The sequence below is a fragment of the Tympanuchus pallidicinctus genome, unplaced genomic scaffold (genome assembly GCF_026119805.1).
Source record: "Tympanuchus pallidicinctus isolate F22 unplaced genomic scaffold, pur_lepc_1.0 scaffold3, whole genome shotgun sequence".
Taxonomy (NCBI): domain Eukaryota; kingdom Metazoa; phylum Chordata; class Aves; order Galliformes; family Phasianidae; genus Tympanuchus; species Tympanuchus pallidicinctus.
In genome coordinates, this window is record NW_026294747.1 from 66,449,547 (window position 1) to 66,472,850 (window position 23,304).

The 23,304-nt window shown below is 41.1% G+C and overlaps 1 protein-coding gene across 6 annotated transcripts in view; it reads left to right on the forward strand.

The window, feature by feature from the left end:
* The window catches only part of DPP6 (dipeptidyl peptidase like 6), a 486,394-nt gene that overhangs the window by 328,107 nt on the left and 134,983 nt on the right, over nucleotides 1–23,304 (forward strand). For all 6 annotated transcript variants that reach the window (XM_052692599.1, XM_052692601.1, XM_052692602.1 and 3 more), the window contains exons 2-3: nucleotides 1,596–1,710; nucleotides 8,224–8,322. In XM_052692599.1, the coding sequence (XP_052548559.1) occupies nucleotides 1,596–1,710; nucleotides 8,224–8,322 (214 nt within the window). The remainder of the gene's footprint in view (nucleotides 1–1,595; nucleotides 1,711–8,223; nucleotides 8,323–23,304) is intronic.

Below are 23,304 nucleotides of genomic sequence, written 5' to 3' on the forward strand. Positions count from 1 at the left end.
GTTTGTAGATCTGGGTCTGTAGATCTAATTCAAACCCATGAAGTAGTTCTCTCAAATTTAAAACTTAAATTTGGGGAGCTGGTTAGTTTCTTTCCAGGGAGTGTTTCCATCAGTCCTGTAGAGCTGCCTGCACTTCCCTCTGCATGTCCTTCAGACACAGACAGGGTTTGCAGTGGCTCTACAGAAGCACTGTGGTTTTTCAGCTGCTTTTCCCCATTTCTCCCATCATCTTCTTGTGTCACCCCGTGCCCTGCTGTGGAAGGAAGAATATTTCTGCCCCTTTATAACAACACCTGGATTTTTTTTCCTGGGTTTATTTGCACTCTCTGAAATGGAGTCCAAAATACTTGCCCAGTAAAGGTGTTCCGTCCTAAGATGAGATTAACATTTGTAAAGGTACCTAGGATGAAGATGCTATAAAAATGCAAGTATTTACATTCTGTTTGCTTGGTGGCAAAATTGTGTTTCTCAAGGACCCTGACCTACTTTTCAGATTCCTCTATAAATTTGTTCCTTCTTATTACTTTGCATTTCAAATAAAAAGCCAAGTACAGTTGAGAAAAAAGCAAGGAGGGAAGAGGTTGCTAAAAAAGTTGAAAATAAGCTTTCTGGATCACAGAAACCCTTACTCTATTACAGGCTTTTTGTGTTCCTTGGGGAGAGGGAGGGGAGCAAGAAAAGGCTCTGAACAGGTACCAGGATGTTTGTATTAGAAAATCATTAAATTATACCTCATAATTTAGGAAATGAAGCAAGAATCCTAAATTAGTGTCATGGTTTGGCCTGGTTCATCTGGATTCCCTGACAAGTGGGCAGAGGGACCTATGGACCCATGAGCATACTGATGACAAACCATGAAACTATGACAATTAGAGAGGTCAGCATGAAGGTTGAGCTTTTAGAGTTGTTCAGGCTCTGAGGTCTGATCTCTGGAGGGAAGTCAGCTTTCTAGGAAAGTGGAGAGCATGGATGTTTCATGCTGTAGCTGCTTCATGCATGAATGAATTCACTTTCAGTGTGCAATAATAAGGGAAAATCCAGCAAAAGATGAGAGTAAATACAATGGGTGTGCTAGACATGATGCCTGTCTTCATGTCCTTAGACCTAACAACATAGGAATCAAGGAGAGGTGGTTTGAGTGGATGTGATGTTTTCTCAGAAGGCAAAAAGGTCACCATGGAGATATCCTAATGGATTTTTATCTCCCTGTGTGCCCCTGTGAATTATTTATCTCCCTGTATTCCTCTCTAGTATCTTATTTTAAAAGTCATCTGAAAGTTACTGGAAAGCTCTTCATTCAGACCTAATAAGGGTAGGTGGGAAATGGGCCTTTGATAAGCGAGATCAGTGTAGGCAGGCGATGCCTGAGCATCCTGTGGGCACAGTGCACTTGTTTATCACATCATTTGATTTAGAAGGAATTATATTGACACCACAATGTGTTACAACATCATGAACTGTACTCGGCTTACCTGCTTGCCTGACCATGGCCACATGCTGTGGTTGTGCAGGAATACTTTGCTCTTCACTTTCTGCAGTTTATTTCTGTCTTTCAGTGCCTTTTCTAAACATTTGCTTTCCTTTAATGTTTCTAGGAGCTGGTGGGGAGTAATCCTCCACAAAGAAACTGGAAAGGAATTGCAATTGCCTTACTTGTTATTCTCGTTATCTGCTCCCTGATTGTCACCTCTGTTATACTCCTGACACCAGGTATTTATCACCTTTAACTCATTTTCATTCTGTGTTCTTCTATAATTTTACACTTCCAAGAGTAAAAGGACTGCAAGCTGACTGCAAAGTCAGCATCTAAGGAATCATCCTTGGAGTTCTTTAGCTTGATGAGATGCTGAGTTCAATACCATTTGTAAGCAGATTGGTTTAGAGTTTTACATTTTGACTCAAAGAACAAGACCACTGCTGAGCTGAAGGTACCAGCATGAGAAACTTGGTTCCCTCAGCACAGATTGCAAGTGTTGTTTTAGAGGTAGAGGGCACCTGAGACATTGATGTGGGGCACTCAGTTAGGACATGGCACTTCCTGAAGTCCATGCCCACATGGAGCTGCAACCAGCAATTCACTGCATACCTAGGAGCATCTACCATGGCATTGAATACCTATGTGTAGGCACCTAAATCCTTTCACTGCACTGGCTTTCATATCAGACCATGGTGTTTCAGCTTTACAAAGCAACTCCAGATAGGTATGTGCTAGATAACTCCAGCAGATAATTAGTAACTTCCCTATAAGAAATTCTTTAAGTTAATCTTGTTTACGGAGCTTCAGCACGGTTCTGTACATGGAATCTTTACAAATTACTTCTCTTGCAGTAGCTGTTGAGGTTGTAGTTTTGAATCTTAATGTGATATCATTATGATTATTGATTATTATGTATTATACAGCTCTTGAAATTTCTATGACTTCTTAAGCAGAAGTAATGTGCTTTTGCTGCTCTGAGAAACTTGCAATCTAAATATGAAAGGACAGATGAATGAGATGAAAAGCATAGAATACAGTGTTGGAAAGGGTTAGGAGCTACAAAACATAGAATAAGGTAGAAGATCACCTGTAGAGGGGTGTGTAGAAGAAAAGGGTCTCCTCGTTGGATGAGTACATGCAAGCACAGATGGAATAGATGAAAGGCAGCAAGGGAGAAATTAAACTATAGGAAATGGAAGAGATCAAGGTGGCGAAGAGGAAAATTGAGATGGGAACTGCAAGGCAGAAATTTCTAGGAACTTGTGGCATGTGAACTGACATGCAGTTCTGGCCCATCTTCCCTGACACCATTCTTATCCAATAGTCCTGCTGTAAGAGGAGAGAGCGACAAACAGAGAAACAGGACTTCACATAATTAACTGGAAAATGAGTGAAACAATCACTGAGGTGTCCTTTTGATTACTTAATGATATGCTATGTTCAGTTTATTTCATGCTATCCAGAATTTGTTAATGTAAACATAAGCAGTGCATGGTCACACTAGAGTAATTAAGTAATTAAGTTAATTAAGGTTAAACGTAATTAAGAATCATTCTTTAAAATGCTTTTGCTAGGGTTCAGATTAACACCTTTGGGTCATGCAGTTCATCTCTGAGGCATTTTAAGGCATGGCCTGTGGTTTGTATTCACATCGGGCAACACTTACCTGCTGTGATGAATGGTACCCATTAGTTATGGAAACGTTACCTCCTACTTTATGGAAGTTGAATCCTTGTCTTTTCAAAAATGCATGCTGAAGCACAGATTCCTAAACCCTTACCTGTGGAGTTCGTGATGCTCTCAGTGGCTCTCACTGCACAGATGAGAGCACAGGTATAGCTTCCATAAAGAGCAAGATCCCATGTAGGTGGATACGTGGGGAACAGCACAAATACCTTAAGTACAGTCTGAGTCACGAGTCATTCCTTCCACGTGAGCACCTGTAATAAGAATGTCTGTACAGACAGTTAGAATAGTATCTAATGAGGATTAGGAGTTCTGGTTTCAGTTCTGGCTTCTACCATAGACCTCATTTAGGACTTCTCCTGAGCGTTACTCCTCCTTCTCCATAGAGGAGGTGACTCATGATTTACATTTATGTATTTTATATATCCATTAATGACTGTTTTGACTGTAGATACTACAGTGCTGTTGTCCAGGTAAGTTGTGATACAGAAAAGGTGTACTGAGCATTGAGACCATGTTGTTAATATTCTCTTAGGAAAAAAAAAAAAGAAAAAGTAACTATGAGTTATTATGATTACCTTCTATTTTAGATGATATGAACTGGGAGTGTGAAGTGCATGCACTGAGAACTAAGTAAAAGTCATATGTATTTATGTGTTCTTGGTATGTGCACATACACAGACATTTTGTATTTCTGTGTATACACGTGTATAGAAATAAATAGGTATTAATTAGCACATATTTAGCAAGAGTTCCAAGCAGCACCTTTGAAAATGTCTCTGTTTAAAACTGATCAAAGTGCCAAGTGAATTTATATGCCAAAACTTCAAACCACATTTTTTGGGATTTCTGATATAGCAGAATGGAATTTGGGTTGGTTTATTCCTTGTTGGTCTTTCTGAACTGTTCCCTGCATGCAAATACAAAACTCTGAGCTCAGTACTGCTTCTGTTTTTATTATGGATAGACTGCTTCATGGTGAGGCTCTGCCAAGGGTAAAATCTGATAGCTTAGATTGCTGCTGTGGCTTGGCAGCAGCTGAGATCAGTCTTCTTTAGGCCACTGGCCCTGGAGCTTGTTATAAGGACATGCGATGGCACAGGGTTAACAAGTGGCTCATTTCACAGGCACTGCTAAGTGAGACATTGAGGCCGGCTTGGCAAACATCACAAGCACGGTCACTGCTAGTGCTGACTGCAGATAGCACTTCCTACCAGAAAGGTAGGAGAGAGGAAGATAAAGAAGCTTGTCCAAAAGGGGATGCAGAATCTGCATCTACCTGCCCTAGAATAGTTCTTTGGTTGGAGAAATGTTTATCTTTGGGTTTCCAGAAAATACAGTGATGGATATTTTAGCTGTTAGCCAAGGGAAGGACAGAACATGGAAGTAAGGAGGCATAGCAGATTTGTGGATGTTGGGAGCTGCTGCCAAGTGAAAGTGATGTTGGAAAGAATCCTCTTCTCTGCATCTCTCAAGTGGATAGTGCAGCCTGGCGTGAGCAGAGTGAAATTCTTGGGGATACTTCACACTTAAGTCTTTCTTCTGATGGTAATATTGGAGTCTAATCTGACACTACTGTGCTAGTACAAATATAATTTGCATTTTATCTCTGCATTTCATGCTTGTATCTATCTTGGCCTTCTCCCTGGCTGGGAAACCATTGCTCTTTTAGTATTTCCTTTTGGTTTGAAGGCTGGTTTTACAGCGCAACACCAACACATGTTATGTGGAGATGTTCTAAAACATGCTGAGCATCATTCAGTGCATACAGAGAGTAATTTAGAGCAGGTCTGGGATATAGTCAATATACAGGCTTGCAGTCCATGCTCAGACAAAGGAAAGTGGTTAGCTGGATCACCAGCTGGTATCATCAGGATGGCATTTGCCCATAATGTGAACATCAGAGCAGTCTCATGCAAAAGCAAGAGTGAATGTTAGAATGGGGAACAGACAAGGCTTGTTTAGCAGAGCAGATGCTGATTAAGGTATTTAATGATTTAGGGGGAAAAAAAAGGATTCATATATATCTGCAAGATTCTTCTGTAAGATCAATTCAAACCTTCCAGCTGTGGATTCAGCTTCAGAAAGGCTGAAATCCCTACTGGTTATGGTTTCTGGGAGGCAGGTCTCACCCTGCTTCAGGATTATCTCATAAACTGGAAAGAGCACTGTTTGCATTCAGCTGGCTTAAAATGGGAGTGCGGTACTGCTAGCTAATTCTGAGGATTCTTAGGATTATAAAATCCTAATAAAACTTGAACAGTTTTATGATTTGTATATCTTCTGATATTTTAGAACTGTATTCTTAAAAGAAGCAGTAACTGGTGAAAGCTTGCATTTAATAATGCAGTTGCCTATGCCAAAGGCTGTGTGTGTGTGAGACCTGCCATTCCACCCACCTTAGAAAAATGTGAGGCTATTCATATAAGTGATAAAAGTGTGGGATGGAAGCTTTCCTAATTGACAGTTGCTCACTTCTTGCAGCATATGGCATCTGTATGGGTCTCATCCTAACAATTATGTGTGTATTTGTATTAGCGTGTGCAAATGTTTATAGACATGCATGTGCACACACACGTATCAAAGCTGAAGAGAAGGCCCAAAACTACAGAAGTTTTGATTAACAAATCTATACCAAAATATCATTAGGCATTGTGCTTAGGAAAAGACTGTTGGTTTTTTGTTGTTTTTTTTTTTAATATTGTTCCACTGGAACAGGTTGCACAGAGAGGTTGTAGATGCCCCATCCATGGATACATTAGGGCCAGGTTGGATGTGACTCTGGCAGCCTGGTGTAGTGGTTGGCAGCCTTGCCCATGGCAGGGGGGGTTGAAATTAGATGATATTAGAGGTCCTTTTCAACTAAGGTCATTCTGCGATTCCATTCTATGAAGAGTGAGGCTAAGAAGGACTTAATTTTGTATGGCTTTTGCTGCTTAGCAAGAGCAGGTAAATATCCAATGTGAAACCAGATGTGAAAAAGAGTCATTTTTTTAATTCATAAGCATTACACAGAAACATTAATTTCCAACAAAAACATGGATTTTAAAGCTTACCCACTGTGATACAGGGAGCTCTGTTGGGGTAGAAGAGGGCTCACGTCTGCCCAAGCAGTGAGCAGGAAAGCAAGGTGGGGTGGGAGTTTCTGAAGTGCTGGATCAGGGCTGCCAAGAGATGGACGTTTGCAAAGCAAGACATACCTGTCAGCTTGCAGTGCAGACTATCCCAGGACAGTGACCTGTAGCTGAGCCCCAGGGTTGATGGAAGGCAAGGTGGCTGAGATTGCCTGATCCATCAGACAGCCTCAGAACATTGCTGAAACTGAGAGAAAGTTTGAAAAACAGCATTGGTATCGCAGAGGGAAAACAGGCAAGGAGGTCTGACCTTTTCTGTTTTGTTCTGAGTTTTGGCGTTTTGGATCCTTGTTACATTTGTGTCCTGATGAATGAGGTTTCATCAATTCAGCCTATGTCCTTTTGGGTGCACTAACTTAAAGGATGTATTCATAGATGAACCGAAAGAATCTGACCAGCACGGTTCCCATCACATTTTTGAAACTGAATCAGAAGTAAAAAAATTCATTGTTTTCACCGAATTCTCTCAGCATGCATGTGTGCTGTTTGGTTGCTGGGTTTCTAACCTGGCACTCAAATCATCTGTCCTTGTGTTGTGTGCACCATTGCTGTGGCATCGGCCATATGGGTCTGAGGCTGAAGAGATACGAGGGCGAAAGAGGTGGTGGGCAACATGCTTGATTCTCTGCTTCCCTGACTTGAGGAAGTTCCAATAACTCTGCAGCAGTGTGGTATCCACCAACTTGCTGAGATGCTCTAAGGTATCCTCAGGTGTGATAGTCAGGATGGGGTGGACAACTTCAGAGCCTGAAAGTGTATTTTTTGTCTGCTGTCTTTCTGCTGGGGCCAGAGAAATGAAGCGTGCATCCTTAATTAGCATTCCAACTTGCCCCTGTGTTAGACGAAAGGTCAGTAGATCTGAATTTTTCACCAAAAGATCACTGATTAATCAAATATTTTATTATTTTTTTCTCCAGCTCTATGACTGAGGTTAACATAGTACCTATAGAATTACAGAATGTCTTGGGTTCAAAGGGATCTCAAAGATCATTCACTTCCAGCCCCCTGCCACAGGCAAAGTTGCCAACCAGTAGATCAGGCACCAAACGAGGCTGCCCCATCCAACTTGGCCTTGAGCACCTCTGTGGATGGGGCATCCACAAACTCTCTGGGCATAAAAATTTACCCTTATCAAATACAAATTTCTTCTAATCTAAACCTCCCCCACTCTTCCCTTTTGTCCTATCACTGCCCATGTAAAGAGTTGATTTCCCTAGAGTCTGTAAGACCTTTGGCAGCTAATATAGTCTGATGCTGCAAAGAAGGAATGGTAAGAGCTTACCACCCTGTCCCTTCCCAAAGCTCCAGCGCAGAGTTTCATTTGTGCCTTTTCTTATGCTTTCAAGGTGGCATTTGGAAAGCAGCACCTGAACCAGCTGTTCTCTGACATCCTGCTTCACTCTGCATAATATCCATGGGTGCCCTATGATAGAACCTTATGCCATGGTGGAAACTAACTGCGACAGTTTCCTGAAGTTCCTCTGACCTATTATTTTCATAAAATAATGCAGAAGAACTTGTCTTAATACGTCTTGGTACACTGGAAATCAAATTAAGCAGTGTAATTGAAATGTCAATCAGACTTTAGAAAAAATAATAATAAAAAAGAGCACTGGAGTCTCTCTTTTAATTTGGTGAAAGTGATCTGTACTGACACACCTTTTGGCAGAACAAACCATCATTCAGAGTTAATTTTTAGTGGTCTCTGATAGCTCAAAGATATTCCAGACATAAATAACTAAGGGATTTCTGTTCGTGATCTATTAAATGGTTCTTTTCTACATTAAAAATACAAAGGGGTTTATGAGTGATAGAAAGCTTAATGCGGACCATTTCTGAATGCAATATCATAGGGCGTTACTCACTTACTATACTTTCAGATACATTTCAAAGCAGAATTAATAACTGTTTTTGAATGTGTTACAGTTGAAGATAACAGCTTATCTCAGAAGAAGAAGATAACAGTGGAAGATCTCTTCAGTGCTGATTTCAAAATTCATGACCCAGAGGCTAAATGGATAACTGGTGAGTGAGGTACAAATAATTCTCCGGTTTGTTCCCTGATCTCTCTTTGTATTTCCTCTTTTGTTTGCCCTATTCTCTTCTTTGCTCCTGAAATTACAGAATCACGTATGTATCATAGAATCACATAGTGGTTGAGGTTGGAAGGGGCCTCAGTCATCTGTCTAACCTTCTGTTCAAGGGTGGTAGCTAAAATAGGTTCCCCAAAAATGCAGTCCTCAAATTCCTATTCCAGTTTTCCTCCCAATTTATAGATACGCATATGCAAAAACTACTGCCCTGTTCTTCCCACTTTTCATTTGAAGATCTCCAGTGGACTCATAGCTAGGCACTGACAGCTGCAGCCTTTGTCCCTAAGTGCTCCCAGGATTCAATAGGTGATGGTTAGAAGAAGTGGTTAAAATCATTATTTCCCCATAAACAAATCATTTTCTTTATATTCCCTCATCAAAACACTTCTTTTCCAGCAGGGAGGTGAAGTGTTGCTAAGCAACTGGAAAACAGTGGCCCAGCAGCAGCCGGTCTGGTGCTTGCACACACACCATGTACTCTTTTTGTCTTATGCTGCTGTGTGTTTTCTAGTCAGAGGAAAACCAAGTAATGCTGGAATTAATACACGTAGTGCTTGCTGGAATTGAACTCTTTAGGGGACGAAGAATCCAGCTCCTGCTGGAAGTTGCTGCAGACTGAAGAAGCTTCGGCAAGAATAAGTTGATCCATTGTGTGCCATTCATGTAGGTTCCAGTCCAGGTCCTTTTATCTCTGAAGTTATTAGTCTTTCCTTTGAATTTAATAAGGGAACAGGATCAGTTCCTTCCTTGTGTTTGGCTTTCCTTGTCTACTACGCCCATTTGGAGCATTTATAATACCCATAACCAAGAGAGAGTGCTGAAGGATTGTGTTGAATGAGCATGTTCCCCAGTCACCCTCATCCTAACGATCCTAATAAAGGAAGAGGAAGAGGTGCTTTTATTGAGATGTTCACTGCTATTTTTTTTAGTTATTTGATAGACTATGAGGGAATTATAATGAATGAAACTTCTACAGGAAAAGAGAGAATGGAACACTGCCATGGGGCTGTGTATAACCTCTCCTCTCTGATGCGTGTGTTATTTTGTTGATAAAAGGTGTTTTTCAAGTTACATTCACGTATTGGTATCATATGCACTTTCAGTAAGAGTCCAGTCCTAGCATGTATTTGACTCCATTTCCCTGCTCTCATGCACTCTAACTCCAATGAGTTTTGCCTGCCCTGATGTTACTAAAATAGTGTTTCTGTTGAAGAGAATATAAAGTTGTATTGAGCAAAACTGCCAAGATATTTTTGAAGGACTTGTGTTGTTGCTTTGCTATTAATACCACTGATACTGATTTTAATATAACTAGAAAATTTATTTGTAAATCCATAAATATTCTGTATACAAAAGTAATTTGGTGTTTGAAGACAAGACTGCAATCTGCAGTCCTTCATCCAAGGACCCATAGCCATTTTGCAACATTAATTTCTTGCCTGTGTTATAGTTGCTTTTCACAGTTCTCTCTAGCTGGCTAAGTGGTGAAATCTGGATCAAGAATTCTGATAAGCCAAATGACAGTGCAGTAGCCTGATTCCTAAGCACACTTTCCCATTGGTGTCATATTCTCAGTTTAAGTGCAAATGAAAGAATGCCTACAGCAGACTTGTAAAGCTCCATACAGCAAGAGCGCTGAAATGGCTTAGCAGAAAAATTGCCTATTTAAGTGCCACAAAATGAGTGATTCTAGCAACGTTTTGTGGAGAATCTGAACAAAAAAAATAGATACCTGTGTTCTATCCTTGTTTTCCTTTTCCTCCTACGATTTAATGTTGTGCAGTACCACCATCACTCAGACATCTGCAAAATTCAGTTCTCTCAGCTCTTTAAATCTGTTTCCTTCCTTTCCCAGAAGAGTATTTATTTACAGGATGACACATTAAATTATTCTGAAAACTTACTGAAATTGATGGGATGTGCTGATGTTTAAGGATTTTTTTGATTCGTGGTGGGCAAGTAGAAATAATGAGTGTCAGATCAATAGCACTGTCATTTCTCCGATTTCAAATGAGCTAAAAAAAAAAAAAAAGAGAGAGAACTGGTCTCAAATCTGACATAACTGTGCTTCCATTGCAGTATTGGTTATTACAGTTAATAATCGTTGAATTTTAGAATGGCTTATGGAGCTTACGGGACCTTAAAGATCATCAGGTTCCAACCCCAGTGTCATGGGAGCTTGGAATTCACTGGGTACTCCCAACTGATTGGATGCAGCCTGCTATCATTACTTGTATTTCCAGCCTTGCTGTTGATGTCGTACAAGACAGAGTGTATGTTGTGGTGACTGCTGTCAGGATTTGGGGCTGTGCTTTGGAGGCTGCAGGATCCAACTGAGAGTGCATCTTTTTTGTGCCAAACACTGGCTCAGCATGATGAGATAGTCCTTGCAGAGATGTTGTAGCCAAACAACAGAATAAAGCATGAAATGAAAATATATTGGTCAGCAAGGGGCATGGGATGCTGAAGGATGCCCCCAGGCATCTGAAGAACAAACGTTGCTGTCTTTGCTCCCTGCCCAATTGCTGCAGCTGCAAAACTGGGAAAACATTATTTATTCTAATGTGAAGGAGAACAGTAGATTGCTTAGCAAGAGGCTCTAAATGGCATTTTTGGAAATGATTTACTTGTTTGGAAACCTGCCCCCTCAGCTGGAGCCACAATGTCTGTGTGCCTGGCTCGTGTCTGAGAATGGCAAAGGGGCCTTTGCATCAGTCCTCTTGAAAAATGCACTAATAACTAAGAACCAAATATAATACAGCATTTCTTTTATCTTTGATAATGAGACACATATGTTTTACTGCATATTTTTGAGAGCATTATAGGCTCTCAAAGCTCTTTTTAAGTCTAATATTTAATTTAATGACCTAGAACTAATAAGTTTTATTTACCAAGCTGAAAAAAATGTCTTGCAGTAACTGAGGTAATTTATTTCAGTTTACCTTTAATAATAATGCTCAAATCAACAGTTCATGGAGAGCCCAAATGCCCCCAAGTCTATTCAGTGCAGTGTAAATTCGTCCCACTGTATTGATAAAAGCACTGATGCATTTCAAATGGTGCAGATGCATGTGGAATAAATGAATTATTTATAGTTTGCTTTGCATAGATATTAAGAACTTCATAAGTGCAAATATTATTCACTGTGAAAAAGGGTTGTGTTGAGATGCTGCTTTGAGAGCCCTGAAGAATAGAATAGCATTGTTAGAGCTGTAGCATGGTTAGCTGGGGGCATAGGCTTCTCCAGGCTGCTCCTCTGTGATCTTAAGAGCTTCTGAGTCACCAAAGTCAGAGCCTTTTCCTTAGCAAAGTTGGACTGGAGTAGAAGGAAAGCCTTGATCACCAGGTGAACAATTTCCAGTCTTGTGTGGTGTTTGTAGGTGCTCTTGAACACAGGTGCTGCAAGTTGGGGGCACACGCTCACCCCAGCTCTTATCTTGTGTTAAATCAATGTGAACTGCTCACTGGTTAGTATAAATTTGGAAGAAGCATAAAGAAAGCCAGGTTACTCTTTTGGAATACTTGCTTCATTGCCCATTTTGCTCTACAGAGATACTAAATAGTTACTTTCAATTATTTTTAATGGTGTGTTGAAATGGTTTGAGAGAATGGGTTTACTGAACTTAATGGCTCAAAGAAAACTTATCACACTCCCAATTCTGGTGTGCTGAACATCATATTTCCCACCTCATGGCAATTTGTTTTTGTGATATTCGTGTGGATGTTCTGGCTTTTTGGTCACTTTTGAAATATTTTCTGAAATATACAAGAAGTTACCTGGAGCACAGCACAGTGGTTCGTGGCATTGAAGATTTCATTGATCTTTGAGATCCACAGCACAGAGAAACCATACAGATGACCTTGTGCTGGCACAGAGACATGATACTGAAGGAAAACGCCATGTAGACCAGAGGAAAACCTGGGGGAACGACTGAAGGAGGCTATTCTGTTAGCACACCCTTACATGGAGGTTTAGTCAGGAATGACGTTTAGAATGACTTTTTCTTTGATCTGTGAATGTATGAAACAGTTAAGTAGGCACACAGTGACCTTTGAGATTGTTTTGGTGCCAGTGGAAGTTTCCATGTGCTATTTGTAATCTGAATATCCTCATGAAGTGACATCCTGTGTTGCTAAAACAGAACAGATTAAGGTTCGTGCTCTGTCAAGACCACTCCAGTTGACAAGAAGAGCAGAGCAGGTTAAATGTCTTGATCCATGGTTTTGATTTTACAGCCCATTCTGGATTGTCATCTTCAGGGTTTTCAATAGATACTCTACTCTGAGAGCACTGAGGGAGTTTGCCTTGCTTCCCGCCTTGCTGCTGCTAGGCACTTCCCTAAGTTTAGCAGTGACAGTAACCTATTTGCTAAAGACAAGAAACCCTGGAATTAATGGCTTTTTAACATACTATTATAGACCGTGAAGGAGAGCATTTCTGCCATGTAGCTATTTTGTTCATTGCTGCTAGAGAGAATGAAATGAGAAATCAATTTAGCTCTCTTAAAAATTAATACAGTCTGCAGGAACAAGCTGGGAAGCAGCTCTGTACTTGCCTTTAGAAGGGTGGCTGTGCCCAGCTTCACTGAAGCACTAGGGTGCTGTGGGGCATGTGTGCCTGGCAGGCTGAGAAAATCATCCCTGAGCAGCTGGATTTGGAAGGAGAAATATACTGGGGAAAGTCCTGATAGTGAAAAATATCACACACTATAAAAGCAGAAGTGACACAGTAATGGTCAATTTGATTTTTGCTTGTTTTTGAGTAGTTTGATGTCTTGAGGAGGTCAAAATTTTCAGGTAGATAGACTCCATAGGTAACCAGTTTCCTCAACCATTCCCTTGGGTGTCAACTGGTTTTCAGCATCAGCAACTCTGCGCCAAAAGTCCTCTTGAAATACCAAAACATGGCTTTACCTAATGAAAACCTAAACACCCCTATGCAAAAATCATCAAATCATAGAATCACAAAATGGCTTGGGTTGGAAAGGGCCTTCAAGACTATCCAGTTCCAACCCCTTGCTGTGGGCTGGTTGCCACCCACCAGATCAGGCTGCCCAGGGCCCCATCCAACCTGGCCTTAAGCACCTCCAGGGGTGGGGAACCCACAGTTTCTCTGGGCAGCCTGTAACAATATGTAAAAAATATTTTAAAAAGAAAAAAACGAAAAGTGATCTCAGATGTTCAGCATAATAGCTTCGTGTTTGTTATGGCTGTGCATCACACCAGATTGAGTGAAGAGGCCAACCAATGGACAGGACTGGTGGTGTGAAGGTCACCTTTGAGGAGTGAGATGTAAGGGAGCAAGTGATGGAGAAGGTTTGGCTGCAGTGAGGATGAGGGAGAACCCCATGTATTATGGGGGTGTGCAAGGAGGAGCAGAGGCTGGGGTTGTGGAAATGATGAGAAGAGCCCTGTCCTGTGCAAGAATGCCTTAATAGTCTAAAACAAGTAGCTGGAAAAGGCATTCATTTGCTTGGGTAACTTTATAGGGAACTGCTAAAGAGGAAAAGATGGATGCAGGAGATGTTCTTGACTTCGCTTTCCTTCTTGTCAGAGCTCTGCTAACGCCCACTCTACATAACTGCCTAATTCTGTTTTCATTGATATAATTTTTCAAAGAGTAGGAAAAATAGGCTTCCCCACAAGCAATATAACACTCACACTTTCACATGTTGGATCAGCAAGCACTTCCTAGACTTTTTATATCCATTTGCAAAAAGAGATTTCCAGTTTTCCTTTCATGCCTGGCTCCACTCAAATTAGTGCTTCTCTCTCAAAATACCTCAGCAGCGAGGCGGTGCTTCCTGCCACAATGGTGTCTGCCAGCAAGGAGCATCTGTGGGGAATAATTTGATGCTGCAACAGGTGTGAGAACCAGGAGCATTTGGGCTCTGGTGTGCGTTCAATTTGTTTGCAGATTTGAGGTAGAAATCCATGGAGATTGGGTGGAAGCCACCCCTGTTGTCATGATTTATGCTGCACCAGAGCTTTGCATGGCTGGTGGCTGATAGAAATATACAAACTTCAGTGCTTCCTGTAGCTGGACACAGTTCACAGGGGGAAGGATTTTGATTAAAAAAAAAAAAAAAAGAGAACAGCAGATAGGAAGATAGGGAAGAAGGGAAGAAGCATCATTCTTCCATCATTCTTCCATGGGGAGCTGCTGGGGGACTTTAGAAGATGCAGCTCGCATCAGCAGTGTTTCTCTGGCTGAAGGAAAAGAAATGCCAGCTTTGCCTGTGTGCTAACAGTTCGAGACAAATTAAAAAAGGATCTGGTTTTTCATCTTATTCAGAATGGTTTGAAATCAGAACTCACTGCCAAAGGAGACACACTGGTTTTGTAGGGATTTAACTGGATTAGGTGTTTTTCTGGTTTGTGTTAGTTAAAATTCCAGGTGAAGAGCTGCGGGTCCAGTGTGACACTGATAAATGTGCTTCCATGGCTTACACCTGTAAAGCAGGCACCAAACTCCCAGCTGCCCCAGCCCCTGATGAAGGAAAACTGCTGTGATGGCAATTTCCTTTGACAAGCCTGTGAAAGTGGTTGGTATTGTAGCAAAGTAAAGGTAAAATAAAGGTGCTTTGTTCCTTTTTTTTTTTTCCTTTGTCCCTTTAGATGTCTCTAGCACAAAAGGGAAAGAGAAGGGAGAAAAGTAAGGCAGCCCGTACACAGCTCCCAGGTGATGGTGATATCATAGAGTCGTTAAATTTGAAATTGACCACTAAGATCATCTTCAACCACCAACCCATTCCTACCATGACCACTGACCGTGTCCTGTGGTGCCACATCTCCACTGTTCTGGAACATCTCCAAGGACAGTGACCCCACCACCTCCCTGGGCAGCCTGTGCCAGTGCCCATGAACTCCTTCAGAGAGGAAGGTTCTTCCTAATATCATCTCCCTCACCCAGGCATCTGTCAGTGCCTTGCCTTGATTAGGGTTGCCTTGGGGGTGGGGGGTGTAAGAAATGTGTTCCATTTAGATCCAGCACTGCTGAGAAAATCTGAGTAGACAGGTGGGGAATTCAGTTTTGAGCTTTGGATAAAGAAGATCAAGAATGGGAGTTTGCATGGATTTGCTGAGGGTTTTCCGAGTAATCATGCTGATGTAAGAATGCAAATGTTTTGGGATAGAGACACTGAGGAGATGAGCATCTAGAAAAAAAAAAAGAGGAAAGAAATGAGTTGCATCATTGCAGGATAACCACAAAAGAGAGAGGGCTGATAAGAAAGGAGAGCCCTTCCGTGTGTTCAAGCCTCTTGTCAAACAGTTGATCCTGATAACAACAAACAGCTTGCATCTTCAGCATTGATTTCCAGAGATCTGGAATCTACCCACAGAGTCCAGCTTTTGAGCTCTATATTCTGTAGGAGACAAAAAGGTTCCTTTTTTTCTCTTTCTCAAGGCAGTTTTTCATTTATTGCATTGCTCTTTGTGTCTGATTCCTTGTTGCAGGTATTGACAGGTATTGTAAAGCACATTATCCTGACTCAGGATCTTTCCATGAGCACGCTCCACTGCTCTTAGATGCTTGTTGAACATGGAGTACTTATAAAGGATAATTAGGGTAGTATGTATTCTTCTACTTGCCCCCTTTTAATGAACATGAAATAAATACATACCCTGAAACAATAACTTCACAAATTAGAGATGGGAAATGCTGTATTAAATTGCAGTGATTAAATTTATATCAGATATTTGTAATTGAAATTTCAACATGCAAAGATTTACTTCTCTAAGAAAGAAAACCTCTAGTGAGTTTGGATCTCCTGACTGCATTAAGCTGTTGACTCTATAAGCAGTACTTTTTTTATTCTTAGAAGAAATAACACCAGGCTTATATATATAATTCATTAAAAGAAATAGAGTGAAATAATTATCGTTGATCAAGGGAATAGAATTATGCTTTAAAATTTAGCTATACAAATCTCACATCAGTGAAAATTCAGTCGAGAACAGAAGAGACCAAAGTTTTGCCCAACCCCAAATTCTGTTTCTGTCAGTGGCAATAAGTGTATGCACAGGGATGTGAGAGTGCAGCAAGATTTATGCACTGTTTAGCTCAGAGGAATATCAGATCCATTATTATTATTATTATTATTATTATGAGATAAGCCCAAATGTATTTCTCTTCCAAATCACTTCCAAGTGTCCTCCAGTTCCTCCTGCATCCCTGTATGCTTCATCAAGGGGTTTCTTAGGCCTAGAGCCTGCTGCATGAAGAACTGTCTCCTTTTCCTCACTTAGGAGTTTGTTCTCATTTGCTTTGCTTGTTGGCCCTTAGATGAGTATTCTGGGTCACCCTTGTTTCTTGAATGCTTTCCATCTCTAATTCTTCATTTTCGAGACAGTAGGATCATGGCTACACATAAGAATTGCACAGAAGTACCAAGAGCTGCAGGTCATTCAATTTGTTTGACCCTAAAGAAAAGGCAGAATCTTTTCCACTGTGATAGATATATGTGATCTTGTGCCAAATTATACCACGCTGAGGGACTACAAAACAGTAAAAACATGGAATAAATATACCTACCATGGCTTTCCCAGCATGTGTCTCAGAGCTTTGTATTGGTTATTTGGCTGGCAACTCTTCATTGTCAGTAACAAGGAAGAAGACTCTCTGGTAGAAAATAAGGTGATCCTCTGAGACAGTTGTTGCATGCTGTGAAATAATCTCTGGTTATAGCACCTCTTAAAAGGCACTTCTAATGTCATACTTAGTGGCGAGAAAAAAAATCAAGGTAAGCCAACAAAGGTATAGAAATGAAAGAAGGAAAATAAAAGGCAAGGAAGAAGAGAGTAGGAAGCTATTTCCTAGAATAAACGTTTGATTGATGGCAAGAGCTGAATGTGTTACCAGATTTGTGTACGGCTGGGCAGGGAGCTCTCCTTCACAGCCCTGCCAGCAGAGCATGGTGATAAGCTTTCGTGTTAATACTTCACCTCAAGGCCCAGCTTCAGTCTTGTATGTGATTTGTCAGTGCTTAAGGTTTGCAGTAAGTCACCAAATAAGGACAGTTGGCTTCAAAGCTCACTCACCTTCTGGAGAAGGCAGCTTGCAATGGAATGGGTGGTAAAAGTATGCAAAGTCTAGTAAAATATTGAGGAGTTTCAAAAGCTCGTGCCAAGAAGGGAAAAATCAGCTTCAGCTCAAAAGCAATTTGTCCATGAAGGGCAAAAGTTTGGATCTGCTGCCTGAATGGTATTTATTTTGGCATGCACTGGACCTTGTGAAAAATCAACTGCATGTTGCTGGAGTGATAAACCCAGAAGTTTACAGACACTTTGGGCTTGCTGAAGCTATGTTCGGTGTGTGGTCATTCAGGCAGAGCAAGTCAGTCCAGGTGCTGCTTGGAAGTGTTGGCCTTGTTGTACACTTGCTATATACCATAGCATATTCTTCTGAGATGAGAAGAAATGTGGGTTTGTTCAAGTCAGCAAGGCTTGGACAAACGTATAATATCCACCAATTCAACCTGGAAAACGTGTCCAGAAAGATTTCATGTAGTTAAATTTTTTACCACCCTAGTAAATGCTTACTATCAGTCCTATTCTCCTATTAAATTAATAATCAGCATAGCTTATTATTTATAGCCCTCATACATATTACAGGTATTTGCCTTAATATTGGTTAGGATAACCATGTTTCTAGGGCGCAGGAGCAGGGAATGCCAGTCACACCTTTAGTCTTTGTTTCTTTCCCTTTTTTTAATGTCTTGTATGGGGAGATGTTTTTAAAAGAAGAATTATATACCAACAATTGTAGTATTCCTAACATTTTCTTAAAAATTGGTTTTAATTTTTTGAAGTTATTGGTGGTGGGTGAATGGTTGCACTAGACGATCTTGGAGATCTTTACCAACCCTGGTGATTCTATGATTCTGTTGTTTTTTTAATGGACACAGAATTGCCATCCAAAACGGATCTGGGTATGAAGAACAGGAGAGGATTTATAATCAATTTGCTGTTGCAATCATTTTTTTGAGGGAAACAATATTGAATGACATTCAGGAGAGAACAATATTGAATATAGCCTGTTTTTACCAGTTTGAGGGACACTATCATCTTAATCAAAGCACTGTGTTTTGATTGCTCTATCCAAAAAGGATAGATTGTTGTGGGAATAGGCACTGTCCAAAGAAGCATAAAGTCTACAAGAGAAGCATTTAAATGCATGTTAAAGGCAGGATTGCACTGAATGGCATAGAAATGATGTAAGAATTGAGAAAATAAGGAAAAACATGAAGAGATGACAGTTTTTTCATTGAATCAGAACAGAAGATATTGTTTGGTTTTAAAGCCATCTGCTGAAAGTTATTAACACACTGAGGGCCCACTGAGAAGACACTTTTAGACAAAATATTGTCTAGGATTCAGGAAAGGACCAGTTCTTCTTTTGGTATAATCATATTTAGTCCATTGCATTTAAATGGATGTGTAGGTGTTCATCTTTTCTGCTTCAGTGTCTGTATCAGCTTGCCCTCCTAGCTGCAAAACACTGCTGATTCAAGACTGATGGAGTAAAGGGTGGGAGCGCTGCGCAACACTTGTTTCTTGGTGAGAACAGGAATAAGAACAAGAATAACGTGGAACAAGAAATCCAATATGTCACTTCTGTGATTCATGTTGGACTGCCAGTCCAGGGAGCTGGGCCAATTACTGTGGACAAACAGGTTTGAGATGTCCAGGGAAAGCCTTTATACATGGCTGATACGAATTTAATTTCCTCATTGGGAATTCATTTGAAAGCAGTTTAATTGCAAACTGCTCTTCTCAGTAGCTGTCCCTTTGAGTTGAGTGTCTGTTCAGCTTCAGGTGCTGCTCCTTGCTGGATTTGCAGCCAACACCATACTCAAACATTCATTAACAGCCTTCTGCATCTACGGAAATCATTTCCATCAGCTCTGTAATGCAGTGCCCTCTTGTGACCAGCACGCAGTAACCAAAATGAGCAGGGCACTGGGTTTAGTGTCTTTCCTTGATTTTCAGAGGTCTGGAGTCAGAGCGATGGCTGCAGCTCTGCCACGCTCTTTCTGTTGTTGGACTTCAGCATCTGTCCAAAATAAGGAGGTGTAAATGGGATCTGTGTGCGTAGTGAATATGCTTATTAATACACAAAGATCTCATTCAGCTGGTATTGAAATGTCAGAACACTGAGCATAATAATAGTAACAGGAAGAAAAAAAACAACCACTCTGTGTGTTCTTTCTGTTCTGGCCACTAAGAAGTGTAATTGGGCCGGGGGAGAGAGAACAATCCAAGGAAATGCATGGAGGAATTAAGAAAGCAAGCTGTGAGTTCACATTCTAATGAAAATTTATTCATGGATTCCTTTTTTTTTTTTTTTCTTAATGTCAGATGGCTTATTCCATTCATTTGTAACACACAGGGTTATATGCTCCCATCTGTGAGGGCAACCTAAATGAGGCAGATAAGAGTGGTTGCTGTTGGCCAAGAAGTGAGGGATCACCAAGGGATGCTGCAGCTCTAAAGGGTGCTTGGAGCAAAGGTGCCAGCAAGGAGGTGGTGACAGCTGTCACATCAGCTGGCAGCTACAGTAGCAGTTGCTCTTGAGGTCTCATACTCCAGATAAACTCAATGCCTGCATATCACCCATTCTGGCCACCACACTAACTGGGATGTTCTTTGTGCTACCAATTGCCTGCACTTTGTTTTGCTGTTTTGATGCATGGTGAGATTATGAAACCTATACAGTGTGTGAGTAAAGGTGTTCTGGATCTATTTCCTCGGAATTAGTTGCTTGGAGTTAAATTGCATTTGATCTGTGCTGGTTTGTGGAACTGAGATCTGGTTTAGTGAACATGGTTGTGGTGATGGGTTGATGGTTGAACTAGATGGGGGGCGGGGACGACATAATTTGCCCTGGCTGGAATCAAAATGCATTTACTCTAGAGGATTTCTCATTCATTTTTTTTCTTAACGGCAGTCTCTCTCTCCTTTTTCCATGCATGCGTTATGGAAGCTGGGAAGAGAATCTTTTTGAAGTTGAAATGCATACTGTTTCTCATATGCACTTCAGCTTTTCACGTCTATGCCACTGAGCTGTGATGTGTGCCTACAGAGTTCCCAGATTGGGGCCTTTGAAGTGAAGTTCAGTCTCACAAATGAGCTGCAGAATTGTAGCTGGTTTAATATTTGGGACTGGAATTTCAAAGATATGCACAGACTGGGCCTATGGTTTGGTTCCTCAGCATTCTTTCAATGAGAGTGAATAAGCTTTCTTTGAGTTGAGTTGTGATATATTTGGGATTAGACAGGAAAAAAAAAAAAAGAGAAACAGGTTGGCGTTATGGATTTCTATAGTCTTAAATCTTCCCAAGGCTCAGCCTTCTTTGAGCTTTTGACAAATGATTTACAAGCCTACAAGAGATGCACCTTGATTTGGGAATTTATCTGAGTTATAATTGTGTTTTATTTTACTTGGCTACTACTGCCAAAGCACTATACTGCTGCACCAACTACAGCTGTATTGAAGTGATAAGCAATTAAAACCATTTCTTGCATAATAAAACACATTTTTTCATGTTGTACTTACTTAATGTACCAGTGCAGTGTGTTACACAGCATATTTAGCTGAATTATGGTAAATCACCTATTTGAAGTTTCTATTTCTACTTCTCACGTTAAAAAAAATAAAATGCTGGAAACAAAAGAATAATGATCCATCATGCCAGGAAGATAAAAATGGGATTTCTGTTGTCTCCTGGAATTAAAGGCTGTAGTGATGTTGTTAGAGGCAAGCTGTTCTCCATCCCTTGTTGCACCCTTGCATCAGCATCACAATATACAACAGATTGTAACTATTTCTGCACTGAGGTTCAGCAAGGCTGAACAAACAGGAGCTGCTGGTGGAGGGCAGGTGGATGGAAGACATAAAGCAGGCTGGTTATGAAGGTCTGTGTTATGTTGCAAGTGCCAAGGTGTATTAAGGGCCATCCTCATAACAAGGGTATGGAGATGGGGTTTCATTGCCATTCGTAGAACCACTGAATCGTAGAATCTGTAAGTTTGAAAAAGACCAGTAAGATCATCTAGTCCAACAGTCAACTCATCCCATAGCACTAACCATGTCCCTCTGTGCCACACCTCCAGGGATGATGATTCCACCACCACCCTGGGCAGCTTGTGCCACCGCATCACCACTCCTGAGAAGAAATTCTTCCCGATATTCCTAATAATCACCAAATAGGCTACACACTCTCTCCCTCTCTCTCTGTGTCTGCTCTCCCAAAGTCAGTTTATTGTAACATCTGGGGATGGGATGTGCTTCTGCATTTTCTCTTTGGTAAGCAGCTCAGTACAGAAATGGGCTTGCTTTGTGCTTGGGGGAGTGGATTTTGATCCAGTTATGAGTACCTATGATAAATAACAAATAGAGGCACTACAGTGTGTCTTGGAAGAGCAACAGGTCATAGTATTAAATGAGTCATCATAACATTCTTCTTTTCTACCTGAATTTAGGACTGTGTTTATCTGGACACCTAAGTAGGCTTCTGCTGGGGGGTTGGCTGCCTTTATTTTGCATTATAGTCTCTGCAGTTTGATTTTATAGCTGTTAAGAAGCATGCATGGCCCTAGCATTTGCTGCCCGTTTATTTGAAAGGAACGTACCACACTGGCTCTCTGAACATCGATCTCTGAATGTAGCTGGCTACATCTGGCAGGATTAAATGTTTTTAGGGCCTTGGTGCAATGCTCAGCAACCTGTTCAACCTCCACTTGCCCTATTTGTTCTCACTTGTCACACAGAAAACACTTTTTTTCCAGGAAATCCTAAGCCTCTTACAGCTTACCTTTCATGCCAGGTACTCACATGGGGTGTTTGGATGATATAAACCTTTTGCTTTGCCTGGAACTTACCAGCTGCTTCATCCACTTGTGGGTGAATTTGTGGGTGGGAATGTGGCAGTCCAAGCAGCAAGCACCCACCACTGCCCTGCCTGCTTCTGGGTGCCTGCTTTTATTGTGATGCTGTTCCCACAGTAACCTTCTGAATTTCAACATAAACTAGCAGCCACTCTTGGTCCTACAAATGTCAGGCATCTCTACAAGCAAGTATTTTCTTCCTGCATGCTGCAGGCCTGCTGTGGGTAGTCTGGATTTACTTTCTCCATCCAGAACCTTCTCTTTGGCCCCAGTGTGTGTGTGTGTACTGGGGTGACGGTTGTGAGATTTCCTTTTTCTTTTTTTTTCCTTTCCCTTCCTTTCCCTTGTTTTTTCCTTTTCTCTTTTTTTTTTTTTTTTCCTCTTCCCCTTTTTTCTTCCCCTTCCTCTTACCTTTCCCCTTCCCCTCCCCTTCTTATTCCCTTCCCTTTCCCATCTCCTTCCTCCTTTCTTTTCCCTTCCCTCCCCTCCCCTTCTATCTTTTCTATTATATATTTATTTATTTAAATAATTTAAATTCCACTTCCTCATCCTCACATGTTTTTATGAATGAATATGATTATAGTACACACTTCCGCCAGTTTGAAAACACCAGCTCAGTCTGTAACACCATCCTACCCTATTGTGTGCTTTCTTCCTGTTAAAGGGTGAAAACAGTGGGCTCTTCTGTCATTTCCAGCTGCAGCAGCTGGCCTCCCCAGGTGGAATAGTGTTTCCACTTGCAAAATTCTGAGGATTCTTTCAGCTTTTCCAGTCCCACTAAAAAGGATTGCAAAGTCTCTTGCTACAGCAGCAGAGGTGAGAAATGACTGAAAGCTCCTGGTCCACTCTGGGCAGCCCCATGATGGTGACAGCCGTGCGGATGGCCAGTGCAGTGCTGCCTCATCCCTGCCCTCTGCCCTCTGGACCCCGTGTAATTTGTTTGCCAGCCCTACTGGTCACACTGCTGTCTAGAGGCTAATCTCTCTGAAATGGCTCAGAATAATTGTAAGATTTAGGTTTTCCT